This window comes from Hylobates moloch, unplaced genomic scaffold (assembly GCF_009828535.3).
Source record: "Hylobates moloch isolate HMO894 unplaced genomic scaffold, HMol_V3 SCAFFOLD_12, whole genome shotgun sequence".
NCBI classification, from domain to species: Eukaryota; Metazoa; Chordata; class Mammalia; order Primates; family Hylobatidae; genus Hylobates; species Hylobates moloch.
This window is the reverse complement of record NW_026652287.1, coordinates 36,997,561-37,013,948: the sequence shown is the minus strand read 5'-3', so window position 1 is coordinate 37,013,948 and position 16,388 is coordinate 36,997,561. Positions and strand designations below refer to the sequence as shown.

At 52.8% G+C, this 16,388-nt stretch overlaps 1 protein-coding gene across 2 annotated transcripts in view; it reads left to right on the top strand.

Moving 5' to 3' along the window:
- Positions 1 to 16,388, top strand: part of GRIN2D (glutamate ionotropic receptor NMDA type subunit 2D) — a 49,799-nt gene that overhangs the window by 9,201 nt on the left and 24,210 nt on the right. For both annotated transcript variants that reach the window (XM_032169275.2, XM_058425140.1), the window contains 8 exons: positions 763 to 1,382; positions 5,898 to 6,012; positions 6,279 to 6,490; positions 6,770 to 6,938; positions 7,903 to 8,056; positions 11,117 to 11,242; positions 11,474 to 11,703; positions 13,652 to 13,812. In XM_032169275.2, the coding sequence (XP_032025166.1) occupies positions 763 to 1,382; positions 5,898 to 6,012; positions 6,279 to 6,490; positions 6,770 to 6,938; positions 7,903 to 8,056; positions 11,117 to 11,242; positions 11,474 to 11,703; positions 13,652 to 13,812 (1,787 nt within the window). The remainder of the gene's footprint in view (positions 1 to 762; positions 1,383 to 5,897; positions 6,013 to 6,278; positions 6,491 to 6,769; positions 6,939 to 7,902; positions 8,057 to 11,116; positions 11,243 to 11,473; positions 11,704 to 13,651; positions 13,813 to 16,388) is intronic.

Here is a 16,388-nt window from a genome sequence, read left to right as displayed (position 1 = left end):
TCTGAGGTCAGGAGTTCAAGACCAGCCTGGCCAACATGGAGAAAACCCGTCTCTACCAGAAATACAAAAATTAGTCGGGTGTGGTGGCGCACGCCTGTAGTCCCAGCTACTCAAGAGGCTGAGGCAGGAGAACTGCTTGAACCCGGGAGGCGGAGGTTGCAGTGAGCCGAGATTGTGCCATTGCACTCTAGCCTGGGCAACAAGAGTGAAATTCCATCTCAAAAAAAAAAAAAAAAATCCAAACAGGTGTTCCTGATTGGAGGTGGCTTTCCTCCATGCGGTGACTCGGGGTTTCAGGCTCTCACCCTCTTGTGGCTCTGTAATCCCCTTCAGAGGACTTCAGAGTTCTCTTCTGGGGCCTCTGCATCTGCCCTCAGACAGGGAAAAGAGTAAGCTTCAAGGGTAAGGTTTTATTAGGCTGGGCACGGCAGGAGAATCACTTGAACCCAGGAGGCGGAGGTTGCAGTGAGCCAAGATCATGCCGCTGCTCACCAGCCTGGGTGACAGAGCAAGATTCTGCCTAAAAAATAAAAAATAATAAAAAATAAAAAAGGGTAGGGTTTTATGGATGAGTCTAGAATAACTCAGTCACGTGGCCAAACCTAATCCAGATCTAGCCCTTTGCCCCAGGAGGAAAAGGAGATGGGTTTAGTGAACCTGTCTAGTCAGTCTGCCATATTGGGAGCTGCGGTCCTCTTATTCATTGCTGAGAAATAAGTTCCCCACGTCGGCAGGCCTGACAGCCTCCTCCCTCCCTGGCAGGAGAAGGGCTCCACCTTCCTGCAGCTGGGCTCCTCCACCGAGCAACAGCTTCAGGTCATCTTTGAGGTGCTGGAGGAGTATGACTGGACGTCCTTTGTAGCCGTGACCACGCGTGCCCCTGGCCACCGGGCCTTCCTGTCCTACATCGAGGTGCTGACTGACGGCAGTCTGGTGGGCTGGGAGCACCGCGGAGCGCTGACGCTGGACCCTGGGGCGGGCGAGGCAGTGCTCAGTGCCCAGCTCCGCAGTGTCAGCGCGCAGATCCGCCTGCTCTTCTGCGCCCGAGAGGAGGCCGAGCCCGTGTTCCGCGCAGCTGAGGAGGCTGGCCTCACTGGATCTGGCTACGTCTGGTTCATGGTGGGGCCCCAGCTGGCTGGAGGCGGGGGCTCTGGGGCCCCTGGTGAGCCCCCTCTTCTGCCAGGAGGCGCCCCCCTGCCTGCCGGGCTGTTTGCAGTGCGTTCGGCTGGCTGGCGGGATGACCTGGCTCGGCGAGTGGCAGCTGGCGTGGCCGTAGTGGCCAGAGGTGCCCAGGCCCTGCTGCGTGATTATGGTTTCCTTCCTGAGCTCGGCCACGACTGTCGCGCCCAGAACCGCACCCATCGCGGCGAGAGTCTGCATAGGTGAGTGGGGCTGGAATGGGAAGCGTGTGGGAGGGCTCCCAGAGCCTAACTACCTGCAGTATTCACTGAATGAGTGGCTCAAATGGGCCACATCTGCTCTTTGAGCCTCAGTTTTCTTTTCTGTAAAGTGGGTGCAATTGGGTCTCTTTTCGGAGGTTAAATCAAGTAATTTGGAAAAAGCACCTGAGATAAAGTGAGTGTATTACTATATTTCATGACTCTAAGATGCATAATTTTTCACATTTTAATGTCTTTGAAAATGAGATGTGTCTATAATTGATGGCTTATCATGGCTTAATTGGCAGCACTTTTGTCTTTCTTTGTGGTACATCTTATAATTGAGAGCATTTTAGATTTAGTCTAAATACCTAGACTATAAACTGAGCTTCGGTAGCAAAAAAGACCCAACAATCCAGTGGCCCACATGAGGTCGAAGTTTGTTCCTCTCTCACATAACCCAGAGAGGAGCATTCCTGGTTATCAGGAGACGGCTGCTCCATGTGATCATTCAGGTACCCGGGATTCTCCCACCCTGTTGCTCTGGCATCTCTGCATGGTGGAAGCGGGTCGTGGGGATGTCTGAATTGTAGCTCATGAGAAGGGGAAAAGAGAGGAAGTGGACAGCAAGCACTTTCCTTTTGAGTAAGTGAGGCAGAAAGGACATGCCTCATACCTTAATGTTGAGAAGGTAGTCATATGGTCAGGGCTGGCTTACTGGTTGTTGACAGTGGTGTCCATTCTGATCGGCTAGACGTCCATTGGAATTAGCTAGACGTCTATTCTGATTGACTAGACGTCCATTCTAATAGGCTAGACGTCCATTCCTGGCTAGACGTCCATTCCGATTGGCTAGCGCCTGTGCAGCGCCGATTGCTAGATATTTTGAATATTACTCCTGCACATGGCCTAGGCCAACTGCAAGGAAGGCTGGGAAATGTCAGTCCTAGCTGGACAGTTGTGTGCCCAACTTACGCACTATTATTTTAGAAGAGGAGAACAGAGTTTGTTGGAAAACAGCATCTCCACGGTAGGAAGTTCTGGGAGTGAAAAAATTGATGTTTGGTCACAGAACAGTGAAAACAGAGACCTTTAATCCTGAACGAGGATGAGGTGAATTTGGGAAGAGATGATGGGTGGGGAAGAAGACCTAAGAGAGGGTAATTGAGAACTGATGACTTGGGAATCAGGATCCCCGAGAAAGAGGATGAGAAAAGCATCCCTTCTTCATAAATACTTACTGAGCACCCGCTAGGAACTAGGGCTCATGCTGGGCGCTGGGAACATAGATGAATAAGACCATGAACTTATTCTTCAAAGAACGCAGGGTCCTGTAACAGTGGCAGACAGGGACAGGGATAATGGCAACGCAGCATGATGCTTGCAGTAATGGAGGTCATGCGGGCAAGGCGGGGGCACGGGGAGGAGCACTGGCTAAGCCAGTAGATTTTCGGATGCATGAAGCAGAGTCTCATTGGAGTTTCCTTAGGGAAAAGGGGGTTTATTGGAAAAATAAACACACAGAGGAATGAGAAGCCAGGAATTGAGGCTAAGCCTGGGGCCAGCTACTCTTTCAGCTCTTTCTGGTTCTTTCTTTTTTTCTTTTTCTTTCTTTCTTTTTTTTTTTTTTTTTTGAGACGGAGTCTCACTCTGTCGCCCAGCTGGAATGCGATGCCGCGATCTGGGCTCACTGCAACCTCCACCTCCCGAGTTCAAGCGATTCTCCTGCCTCAGCCTCCTGAGTAGCTGGGGTTACAGGCACGTGCCACCATGCCCAGCTACTTTTTTTTGTATTTTTAGTAGAGACGCCATGTTGGTCAGGCCAGTCCCGAACTCCTAACCTCAAATGAACTGCCCGCCTTGGCCTCCCAAAGTGCTGGGATTCCAGGCGTGAGCCACCGAGCCCGGCTGGTTCTGTCCTTTTTGTTCTATGCTTTCTCCCTCCCTCCCTCTGTCCATCTCCTCCCTCTCTCTCTTCCTTTCTCTTTTTCTCAGGCTTGCCTCTCCCAGAGGCTGTTCAGTTCTTTACCCAGAATTTTTTCTCCCTCATAACTTCAGCTCTTGCTGGTCACAACTCATCCCTCCAGATCTCATAGCAAAATGTCATCCCAAGAGAGGAAATGTATTAGCTTCAGTCTGCCTTCCAAACCAGGTTGCACAAGTCACAAGTCAGCCTGTGGAGTCAGGAAGGTTTCTAGGAGAAGGTATCTGAGCTGTGACCTGAGGGACGAATTGCTCATTGATTCATTTATTGATTGAAACGCCCTTTATTGAAAGTCTACTGTGTGCCAAGCATTGCTTTAGGCACAGGGTATATATAGTGTTAAATAAGGTCCCTGCTCTCTCAGAGCTTACAGTCTAATAAAAGAGAAACGCAATGAGCAAATAAGTAAAGAAAAGGAAATATCAAGCAGGCAGTAACTTCTGCTATGAAAATCAAGCTGGGGAATGTGATAAGAAATGCATAGGGGGCTATGGTAGGTGGGGTGGTCAGGAAAGGCCTTTCTGAATAGGTGAAATTTGGAGGCTGAAAAACATGGATAGGAGGCCGGGCGCGGTGGCTCAAGCCTGTAATCCCAGCACTTTGGGAGGCCGAGGGGGGCGGATCACAAGGTCAGGAGATCGAGACCATCCTGGCTAACACGGTGAAACCCCGTCTCTACTAAAAATACAAAAAATTAGCCGGGTGTGGTGGTGGGCGCCTGTAGTCCCAGCTATGCGGGAGGCTGAGGCAGGAGAATGGCGTGAACCCCAGGGGGTGGAGCCTGCAGTGAGCCAAGATCGCGCCACTGAACTCCAGCCTGGGCGACAGAGCGAGACTCTGTCTCAAAAACAAAACAAAACAAAACAAAACAAAACAAAAAACATAGATAGGCGGGGCTGTGGCTCATGCCTGTAATCTCAGCACTTCGGGAGGCTGAGGCAGGAGGATCGCCAGAGACCGGGAGTTCCAGGCCAGCCTAGGTAACATAGTGAGAACTCCATCTCTACAAAAAATTTAAAAATTAGCTGGGCGTTGGCCGGGTGTGGTGGCTCACGCCTGTAATCCCAGCACATTGGGAGGCCGAGGCAGGTGGATCACGACGTGAGGAGATCGAGACCATCCTGGCTAACAGGGTGAAACCCTGTCTCTACTAAAAATACAAAAAATTAGCCAGGCGTGGTGGCGGGCACCTGTAGTCCCAGCTACTCGGGAGGCTGAGGCAGGAGAATGGCATGAACCCGGGACGCGGAGCTTGCAGTGAGCTGAGATAGAGCCACTGCACTCCAGCCTGGGTGACAGAGCGAGACTCTGTCTCAAAAATAAATACATACATACATACATAAAAATTAAAAAAAAAAAGAAAGAAAGGAAACAAAGAAAGAAAGAGAGAGAGGCGGGCCAGGCCAGGCGCGGTGGCTCACGCTTGTAATCCCAGCACTTTGGGAGGCTGAGGTGGGCAGATCACCTGAGGTCACGGGTTCGAGACCACCCTGGTCAACATGGTGAAACCCCGTCTCTACTAAAAATACAAAAAATTATCCGGGCATGGTAGTGGGCGCCTGTAATCCCAGCTACTGGGAAGGCTGAGGCAGGAGAATTGCTTGAACCCAGGAGGCAGAGGTTGCGGTGAGCTGAGACCAAGCCAATGCACTCCAGCCTGGGCAACAAGAGCAAAACTCTGTCTCAAAAAAACAAAAACAAAAACAAACAAACAAAAAACCACGCATTAAAAAAAAAAAAAGGAAGAGGCGGGCATGGTGGCTCATGCCTGTAATTCCAGCACTTTGGGAGGCTGAGGCAAGTAGATCACATGAGGTCAGGAGTTCTAGACCAGTCTGGCCAACATGGTGAAACCCCCTCTCTACTAAAAATACAAAAATTAGCTGGACATGGTGGTGCACACCTGCAATCCCAGCTACTCAGGAGGCTGAGGCAGGAGAATTGCTTGAACCCAGGAGGCGGAGGTTGCAGTGAGTGAAGATCACGCCACTACACTCCAGCCTGGGTGACAGAGAGAGACTCTGTCTCAAAAAACAAAAACAAACAAAATATTAGCCAGGCATGGTGGTGCATGCCTATAATCCCAGCTACTTGGGAGGCTGAGGTAGGAGAATCACTTGAACCCAGGAAGCGGAGGTTGCAGTGAGCCAAGATCATACCACTGTACTCCAGCCTGGGCGACAGAGCAAGACTCTGTCTCAAAAAAAAAAAAAAAAACCCCAAAAAAAACCAGCCTGGGAAAAATAGTGAAACCCCATCTCTACTTTAAAAAAGAAAGAACAAAAGGGGACTCTAGGGCCTCAACACCAAGCTGAAAGAGAGTCTGGAACCTTATTCTGGGGGGCATTGGGCAGCCAAGGGGAGGGTGCTGAGCAGGGAAGGGGTATATTCGCGTTTTTGAGACCTTGGAGGTGAAAGAAGAGAGATTCCAGCTGGGGGCTGGGGCTGGTCTGTAGAAAGGGGACTTTCTCTGCCTTCAGTTGCCAAGGTCCAGCCCAGGCCCCAGCATGTCCCCTTTCCCTCCTCCTGGGCAGGTACTTCATGAACATCACGTGGGATAACCGGGATTACTCCTTCAACGAGGATGGCTTCCTAGTGAACCCCTCCCTGGTGGTCATCTCCCTCACCAGAGACAGGACGTGGGAGGTGGTGAGTCGCAGCCCAGACCTCGGGCATGGCAGAGGGCGTGGACTCCTGCATCCTGGCAGAGGGGGGGCCTGAGGTCGTGGACTAAGAGGGAGGAGGGGACAAGGAGCCTGGACTCCTGGGTCCTGGGATCTGAAGGTGGGAGGGGCTCCTGGGTCTTGGAGGAAGCTGCTGCCCACACACCTAGGTCTGAGGGAAGAGGATCATGGAGGCCAGGATACACCGGGAAGTCTCCCCAGGAAGTCTGACTCTCTTTCCCTTTGGCCAAGGTGGGCAGCTGGGAGCAGCAGACGCTCCGCCTCAAGTACCCGCTGTGGTCCCGCTATGGTCGCTTCCTGCAGCCAGTGGACGACACGCAACACCTCACGGTGGCCACGCTGGAGGAAAGGCCGTTTGTCATCGTGGAGCCTGCAGACCCCATCAGCGGCACCTGCATCCGAGACTCCGTCCCCTGCCGGAGCCAGCTCAACCGAACCCACAGGTGACAGCTTGAGATCCAGGAGTTCCGGCTCCAAAACCCTCCTCCCGTGAAGCCCAGTAGTCCGGGCCCCCAGCCCCCTCCTCCCTTGGGACCCAGGACCCACAAAACCCTCCAGCTTTGTGACCTTAGGCAAACCTCAGAATTCTTTGAGCCTGAGTTTCCCCTGAAAGCGCTAACCATAGTTTTAGCTGCCGCCTATCCCTTCCTTCATATCCTCTCTGCATGGGAGAGTCTAAGGAGGGGGTCCCCAAACTCCCCAAGCCTGGTCACTGTCCGCAGCCCTCCACCGGATGCCCCCCGCCCGGAAAAGCGCTGCTGCAAGGGTTTCTGCATCGACATTCTGAAGCGGCTGGCGCATACCATCGGCTTCAGCTACGACCTCTACCTAGTCACCAATGGCAAGCACGGAAAGAAGATCGATGGCGTCTGGAACGGAATGATCGGAGAGGTGAGGGGGCGGACGGGAGGCGGGGAATCTTAGGGGCGGAGTGCAGAGGCGGGCACCGCCGGGCGTGGTGGCTCACGCCTGTAATTCCAGCACTTTGGGAAGCCGAGGCGGGCGAATTGCCTGAGCTCAGGGGTTCGAGACCAGCTTGGGCAACACAGTGAAACCCCCGTCTCTACTAAAATGCAAAACATTAGCCTTGCGTGGTGGCGGGCGCCTGTAATCCCAGCTACTCGGGAGGCTGAGGCAAGAGAATTGCTTGAACTCGGGAGGCGGAGGTTGCAGTTAGCGGAGATCGCGCCACTGCACTCCAGCCTGGGCACAGAGTGAGAGTCTCAAAAAATAATAATAAAAAAAAGGAGGTCGGCACCCTGGGGCAGGGGCGCGGCCAAATTGAGGAAACACCTGACTGGGGCCTGGGGCGGGGTCGCGGGAGGGACAGGCCTTGGAACAGGGGGCGGGGTCAGGAGGTGTCAGGGGCGGGGCTTGGAGGAGGGACTTTGGAGCAGAGGAGGCGGGGCTAGGAGGGTGGGACTCCTAGGGGAAGGAGGCGGGGCTGGGAGGAGGGACTTGGGCAGTGGAGGTGGGGCTAGGAGGGTGGCACTCCTAGGGGGAGGGGGCGGGGCTGGGAGGAGGGACTTTGGGGCGGAGTAGGAGGGGCCAGGAGGGTGGGAATCTAGGGGAAGAGGGTGGGGCTGGGAAGATCCGGACCAAGGCCTTGAGGTCTTGCTGGGAGCAGCAGGGTGGGACGCGGGCTACCAATTCCCAATCTTGTTCCCCATCTCTCACCTCCGCCCTTCCCTGCCCCAGTCTTCGTCCCCTTCCTCACCCACCTCGCAATCCCTCTTGGCCCCTTCCCTCACCCTGTCACTGGTCTGCTCCCGGGGCCCGTCTCTACTCGCTGTCCGTGTCAGTCTGTCCGCTTGAGCCGGGTTCCCCCGCCCACTCCTCATCGCCCCCACCCCAGGTGTTCTACCAGCGCGCAGACATGGCCATCGGCTCCCTCACCATCAACGAGGAGCGCTCCGAGATCGTGGACTTCTCCGTCCCCTTCGTGGAGACCGGCATCAGCGTCATGGTGGCGCGCAGCAATGGCACGGTGTCCCCCTCGGCCTTCCTCGGTAATCTGGGGCCCTGGGACAGGGAGCTAGCCCTAGGCAAAGTAGCCGCCCCCAACCGTGTGGGCCCTGGGATCAGAAAACCTGAGTTCCCGGTATCATCGGTACTGAACCCGCCCGCAGTGCAACTTCGGTGAAGTGACATCATTTCTGAGCCTCAGTTTCCTAATCTACAAGATGGAAGAAATAATTTCCCTACCCAGAAGACATTTTATCAAGAGGCTAAAGAAGCTTGAGCTCAGGAGCCTTCTCTTGCACTGCAGCTTCCAAGCCCTGCACCTGGTTTTGTATTCATAAGGTTGAATTATTTTTTCTCAGAGAGCCCTCCAAATTGTGCAAGCTTCAGGCCCCACAAAACCCAAGTGTTTTCCTGTACCTAGGTATGAGATGAAGAGAACAAATTAGCATGGTACCAATACCTTGTAAGAACTTAAGTCACCATCAGTGTTTACTGAGCATCTACTATGTGCCAGGCAGTGGGCTCCACACTGGGAACACAGTGGCAAATGAGGAAGACACAAATCCCTGTCCGCTAGGATCTCTCAGCCTTGTGAAGGAGGCAGAAGATAAACTTCTACTTCTCTCTCTCTCTTTTTTTTTTAGAGTCTCACTCTGTCGCCCAGGCTGGAATGCAGTGGCACCATCTTGGCTCACTGCAACCTCAACCTCCCTCCCAGGTTTAAGCTATTCTCCTGCCTCAGCCTCCCAAGTAACTGGGATCACAGGCACGCACCACCACGCCTGGCCAATTTTTGTATTTTTAGTAGAGACGGGGTTTCACCATGGTGGCCAGGCTAATCTCAAACTCCTGACCTCAGGTGATCTGCCCACCTCAGCCTCCCAAAATGCTGGAATTACAGGCGTGAGCCACTGCACCCGGACAAGGGTTTTAACTACAGAAGATGGTGTGGGGATATATAATTAGATTTAGGTTTTTAAAATATCCAGCTCTGTGTAATCCCAGCTACTCCGGAGGCTGAGGTGTAAGGATGGCTTGAACCCAGGAGGCAGAGGTTGCAGTGAGCCAAGATGGCACCAGCGCACTCCAGCCTGGATGACAGAGCCAGACCCTATCTCAAAAAAAGAAAAAAGAAAAAAATCCCACTCTGTGGAAGCAAGTGGCTGATGGGAATGCTACTGCAAGGTTCATGCCAGAGACAGACTGGGGGTGTGCAATAGGAAGGTGACAGCAGACAGATGCAGGGTGTGGTTAGGGAGCTGCCCACCAGATGGGCTGGTGGCTTTGAGATGGATTGGGTAGAGGGCCCATCGCTGAGCTGGAGAAGCGTACATCGGCCAAGGGCAACAGTGCTTGTCAGTTCCCACTTGCTCTCTGAAGTGTGAGCAAAGCTCCTGGGAGAGGGGAGGGGCTGGAAGAAGAGCCATCCCTTCCTTTGTGTTTTGTTTTCTGTTTATTTCGCCCAACCGTGTCTCCTGTGGCCTCCCCTTTGCACCAAGGTCTCTGCCGGGCACACTGAGAAGCACCACGTGGGGCCCCTGCTTGCAGGCAGCACACTGCAGAGGAGTGACAAGGTCCTATTTATGCCCCACCAAGTTGCCCAGCAGAGGTGACAGGCGTGTCCCCAGCTGCCGCAGTGACAGTCCAGGGTGCTGACCTTGCTGTGATGGGGGCAGTCCTGACAGCTCACACTTGGCCCTGGGAAGTTGAATCACCTGGTCCTAATCTCAATGAAATGGTGATTTGGGTTTATTGTTGGTGAGCTCCCAGGGGCTAAACACAGTTATTGAATGTGAGGAGGGGACACATGAATGGGAGGTTGTCTAATGGACAGGGCAGGGTGTTACCTCTAGCAGGGACACCTAGGAGACAAGGAAGAGAGGGTGCTGCTGATTCAGGCACCTGCGAGTTCTTTTTTTTTTGAGACAGAGTCTTGCTCTGTCACCCAGACTGGAGTGCAGTGGCATGATCTCAGCTCACTGCAACCTCCACCTCCTGGGTTCAAGCAATTCTCCTGCCTCAGCCTACTGAGTAGCTGGGACTACAGGCGCCCACCACGACACCCAGCTAATTTTGTGTTTTTAGTAGAGATGGGATTTCACCATGTTGGCCAGGCTGGTCTTGAACTCCTGACCTTAGATGATCCTCCCACCTCGGCCTCCCAAAGTGCTGGGATTACAGGCGTGAACCACCACACCCAGCCACCTGTGAGTTTTGAGTAAAGCATGGGTGCTTGAGAGAGTGATCAGGCCAGAAAGGAGAGTGTGACAAAGGCTGAGTGGCAGCAACTTTGTCCTGGGGGTGCTAGGGAGCCTGGGGAGGGCTGTAAACAGGGGAGGGGGCAGGTCGTCTCTGTGCTGTGTGGGGGATAGGCTGTAGGGGACAGATGGGAGCTCGGGAGGCTGGGGAAATGGTTGGTGGGAGGAGATGAGGCCTGAGCCCTGTTGGCCATGAGAATGGAGAGGAGAGGCCCAAGTAGCATCAGGGGCAGGAGCGTGCGGCTGGAGACTGGCAGGCTGTGGCCAGCGCGGGAGAGGGAAGGAGGACGGCAAATGGGGTTTGGGCCTGTGACTGGGTGGATGGTGGGGCTCCCACCATGGGGAGCGTGGGAGCTGGTCTGAGCTCAGCATGGGACATGATGAATGGCCTAGGGGGATGGCTGGGGTAGGTGGAGGCTCCGGCCTATGACTCAGGAAACATTTAGGAGACAGTTTCTATTTGGTGGCTGAAACCACAGAAATGCCTGCGATGGCTCTCTTTGACAATGGCTGCCTCCTAGGGGTCTGGGTGGGCCATAAGACTATCTTGGAGATGGAGAAGCAGAGATAGGGCCAGAATAGGATGGGGTCAGATCTGGTCTGCACCTTGTTCCCTGCTGGTAGTACCCTAGGTTTTTCTTTTCTTTTTTCTTCCTTTTCTTTTTTTTTTTTTTTTTGTAGAGACAGGGTGTTCAAGGCCAGGCTGGTCTTGAACTCCAGGCCTCAAGTGATCCTCCTGCCTCAGCCTCTCAAAGTTCTGGGAGTACAGGCGTGAGGCACTGCCCCAGCCTGATCCCCGAGTCTTTTGCTTGGCTGAGCCATAACCATGCACTCCCTTGTCCCCAGAGCCCTACAGCCCCGCCGTGTGGGTGATGATGTTCGTCATGTGCCTCACTGTGGTCGCCGTCACTGTTTTCATCTTCGAGTACCTCAGTCCTGTTGGCTACAACCGCAGCCTAGCCACGGGCAAGCGTGAGTCCCCCTTCCTCCATCCCCCGCCTCGGAGATCCCCAACCACTGAGACAGAGAACTACATTTCCCAGCAGCCCGGGGGGCGGCGGGGGGGGGGGGGAAGGTCAAGTTAGGGCCTCTCGGGAGGTGCCAGATGCCTTGAGGGCCACTGGGAATTGTAGTTCTTTTTATTCCCCCCTCCCTTATTGAGAAGGGATTTGGGGTCCATGTCCGCGTCCTGGCCCCCTGCAGGCCCTGGTGGCTCAACCTTCACCATTGGGAAATCCATCTGGCTGCTCTGGGCCCTGGTGTTTAATAATTCGGTGCCCGTGGAGAACCCCCGGGGAACCACCAGCAAAATCATGGTGCTGGTGTGGGCCTTCTTCGCCGTCATCTTCCTTGCCAGCTACACAGCCAACCTGGCCGCCTTCATGATCCAGGAGGAGTACGTGGATACTGTGTCCGGGCTCAGTGACCGCAAGGTGTGTGTGGGCCCAGGGCTGGGCTGGGGCTGGGGCTGGGGCTGGGGCTGGAGGTCACAGAGCTTGTCACGTGGTAGATTAGAGGGGATTCTTGCGGGGGGCAGGGGTGGGGGGAGGGCGGGAAGGGGTCTCTTCCCAAGGCGAATTCCAGAATGCTAGAATGGAATGTTGTGGATGGAGAAAGAACACGGTTCACGATGAGCTATTTAAAATATTCCTAGGGAAGAGGGTGTCCCTGAATGTTCTAGGGGCAGTTGTGCCAAATGGGATATTCTAGAACCAATGCTTCTCTCAAACTGTGAGGAAGGATTAATTTTTGAAACTTCTAAGGCTGGGGGCGGTGGCTCACGCCTGTAATCCCAGCACTTTGGGAGGCCAAGGCGGGTGGATCATGAGGTCAGGAGATTGAGACCATCCTGGCTAACACGGTGAAACCCCGTCTCTACTAAAAATACAAAAAACTAGCCGGGCGTGGTGACGGGCACCTGTAGTCCCAGCTACTTGGGAGGCTGAGGCAGGAGAATGGCATAAACCTGGGAGGCAGAGCTTGCAGTGAGCCGAGATTGCCCCACTGCACTCCAGCCTGGGCGACAGAGCGAGACTCTGTCTCAAAATTGCAGACAATGCTTTTGTAAAATTCAACAGAAATGAATTATTAGAAAAGTAAAATAAGATCTAAAACCAAGACAGACAAAAGTCAAACCTGGCCAGGAACGGTGGCTCACGCCTGTAATCCCAGCACTTTGGGAGGCCGAGGTGGGTGGATCACCTGAGGTCAGGAGTTCGAGACCAGCCTGGCCAACATAGTGAAACCTCGTCTCTACTAAAAATACAAAAATTAGCCAGGCGTGGTGGTGGGTGCCTGTATTGTAGTCCCAGCTATTTGGGAGGCTGAGGCAGGAGAATCACTTGAACCCGGGAGGCAGAGTTTACAGTGAGCCATGATTATGCCACTGCACTCTAGCCTGGGTGACAGAGCAAGACTCTGCCTCAAAAAGAAGCCAAACTCACATTTTTATTTATTAGATTCAACAGATGAAAAAGGATTCTGTCAAATCACTCTAAATGCTCACTCCCTCCATTCCTGTACACACCTCACTGCAATCACCGTTTGTTGAGGGACTGTTGGTTTGCAGAGCATACTTTGAGACTAAAGTGATTAACCAGCTGGGTGTCATGACCTATTAGAGGCTTGAGAAATCAGTTTGATGGGTTGCAATAAGCATTTTTTAATGGAATGGAGTAGAATAGAATAGTTGCCTGCATCTTATGTATAAGTTTGGTTTTACAAAACTTGTTTTAGTTGGCTGGGCGTGGTGGCTTATGCCTGTAATCCCAGCACTTTGGGAGGCCAAGGCGGGCAGATCACCTGAGGTTGGGAATTCAAGACCAGCCTGACCAACATGGAGAAACCCTGTCTCTACTAAAAATACAAAATTAGCTGGGCATGGTGGTATGTACCTGTAATCCCAGCTACTCGGGAGGCTGAGGCAGGAGAATCAGTTGAACCTGGGAGGTGGAGGTTGCAGTGAGCTGAGATTGTGCCATTGCACTCCAGCCTGGGTAACAAGAGCGAGACTCGGTTAAAAAAAAAAAAAAAAAAGTGAACTATTTCTGAACGGATTGGTAAATAGCAACAGCCCCCAGCTCCTACCATGCCAGCCTCTGCCCCCAGGACCTCCCGCGATTCAGTAAGTGAAAGCTTAACACCTGGCACATCAGGGGCCTCAGGGAGGCTTCTCATGAACTTTTGGATTACGTGTCTGCAACTGTGTGTGCTGGGTGGGAGCGGAAAAGCATTCCTTAATGTAGTGAGCGAGTGTTGAGAAATATTGAACACTCCTGGGACTGGGGTGTCTGCCAGATCGCGGGTGTCTCTCAGAATGGGTGATTTGTGTTAGGGATGCCCCTGCGGAGGGTGCCCTAATCACTCCCCATTCTGCCCCAGTTCCAGAGGCCCCAGGAGCAGTACCCGCCCCTGAAGTTTGGGACCGTGCCCAACGGCTCCACGGAGAAGAACATCCGCAGCAACTATCCCGACATGCACAGCTACATGGTGCGCTACAACCAGCCCCGCGTAGAGGAAGCGCTCACTCAGCTCAAGGCAGGGTCAGCGCAGACTCGGGCCGGGGGTGGGGGTGGGGCCGCTGGGGACCTGAGGATGCTCAAAGATGGCAAGGGGTCCAGGTTCACTCATTCAGTCCCAGAGGTCAGCCCTGGGTGGGTCAGCTTGGAGCACGGAGGTCATCGACGGTGGAAGTGGACTCCTCCTCCCAGGAGTAGGCTCCTTGGGATATTTTCTGGGATGTAGTAGTTCTGGATTCTGGGGTGAGACTGACGGGGCTCAAGTCTTTGCTCTTCCCCTTCTTGGCTTTGTGACCTTGGGCAAGTTACTCAGCCTCTCTGAACCTCCGTTTCCTCCTCTGTAAAATGAGGATAACAAGAGTATCCCCACTGTAATGATCATAAGGTCGTTACAAGAATTATACTAGTAAGCCGGGCACCATGGCTCATGCCTGTAATCCCAGCACTTTCAGAGGCCAAGGCAGGCGGATCACGAGGTCAGGAGATCGAGACCATCCTGGCCAACATGGTGAAACCTTGTCTCTACAAAAAATACAAAAATTAGCTGGGCGTGGTGGCACGCGCCTGTAGTCCCAGATACTCGGGAGGCTGAGGCAGGAGAATCGCTTGAACCCGGGAGTCGGAGGTTGCAATGAGCCGAGATCATGCCACTGCACTCCAGCCTGGCGACAGAGCGAGACTCCGTCTCAAAAAAAAAAAAAAAATTAAACAAAAAAAAAAAAAAAAATTAAACTAGTTAATCCGTTCAGAACATTTATTTATTTAGAACAGTGCCTGGTGCACTATAGGTGTTTGCTGATATTATCATTATCATTAGACCTGAACTCACTGGAATCAATGCTTAGATTGTGTTTCTTATCTTTTTACATCCCTTTCCCAAATCATAGGGATGAAGTTAAATTCAGAGGCCAGGCGCGGTGGCTCACGCCTATAATCCCAGCACTTTTCGAGGCGGAGGCGGGCAGATCACTTCAGGTCAGGAGTTGGAGACCACCTGGCCAACATAGTGAAACCCCATCTCTACTTAAAATACAAAAATTAGGCTGGGTGTGGCGACAGGCTCCTGTAATCTCAGCACTTTGGGAGGCTGAGACAGGCAGATCATTTGAGGTCAGGAGTTCAGGAACAGCCTGGCCAACATGGTGAAACCTTGTCTCTACTTAAAATACAAAAATTAGCTGGTTGTGGTGGCGGGCGCCTGTAATCTCAGCTGCTTGGGAGGCTGAGGCAGGAGGATCGCTTGAATGCAGGAGGCACAGGTTGCAGTGAGCCGAGACTGTGCCATTGCACTGCAGCCTGGGCAACAGAGAGAGACTCTGTCTCAAAAAGAAAACAAAACAAAACAAGTTCAGGCCCCAAAGTTCAGCCCACGAATACAACAAGGCTGAACACAGCAACTGTCTCCCCGTCCTGCATTTACTCAGTCCTTCCATGTGCATTTTTCTTATCCTCTACTCTGTGCTAGGCAGTGAACAAATAGACCCGATTCCTAGGTCTAGAGGTGGGAAATGAACAATAAACATGCATTCAGAAAAATCAAGATCTTTTCAGAAAGTGATGGTGAGCTAGAGGGTGGCTGGGCTGGGATATTTTCACCAGGGTGTTCAGGGTGGGCTTCTTGGAGGAGGTGACATTTGTGCAGAGCCCTGCAGGAGGTGAAAGAGCTAGCCAGGTGGACTTCCGGAAGCAGAGCCTTCAGGTGGAGGGAACAGAGTATGCAAAGGGCCTGAGGAAGTTGCGGTGTTGGTTTACTGGAGGAACAGCAAGAAGGCCAGTGTAGTTGAAGGGCAAGGAGCTGAGGTGAGAGAGTAGATGAGGGGAAGATTCTGGGCATGAGGCCAAGGTCAGGGCTGGACTTTCTACTAAGGGCAGTGAGAAGCCTTGGGGAGTGGAAACTTTACGTAAGAAAGGGTATGATCTGATTTCTCTTTTTGTTTGTTTGTTTTGAGACAGGGTCTCACTCTGTCACCCAGGCTGGAGTGCAGTAGTTCAATCTCAGCTCACTGCAACCTCCGCCTTCCCTGGGTTCAAGCAATTCTCCCACCTCAGCCTCCTGAGTAGCTGTGATTACACGCATGCGCTACTATGCCTGGCTAATTTTTGTATTTTTGGTAGAGACGAGGTTTTGCCATGTTGGTCAGGCTGGTCTTGAACTCCTGATATGAGGTGATCTGCCTGCCTCAGCCTCCCAAAGTGCTGGGATTAGAGGCGTGAGCCACCATGCCTGGCTTAAAAAAATTTCTAATGCCCGGTGCAGTGGCTCACACCTGTAATCCTAAAGCTTCGTGAGGCCAAGGTGAGAGGATCACTTAAGATCAGGAGTTCAAGACCAGCCTGTGAAACATAGTGAGACCCCTTGACTCACAAAAAAATTTTTTTTTTTTTTTTGAGATGGAGTCTTGCTCTGTCGCCCCGGTTGGAGTGCAGTGGCGCAATCTCGGCTCACTACAACCGCCGCCTCCCAGGTTTAAGCAATTCTCCTGACTCAGCCTCCCAAGGAGCTGGGACTATAGGCGCCAGCCACCACACCTGGCTAAGTTTTGTATTTTTATTTTATTTTTTTATTTTTTTATTTTTATTTATTTATTTATTTATTTATT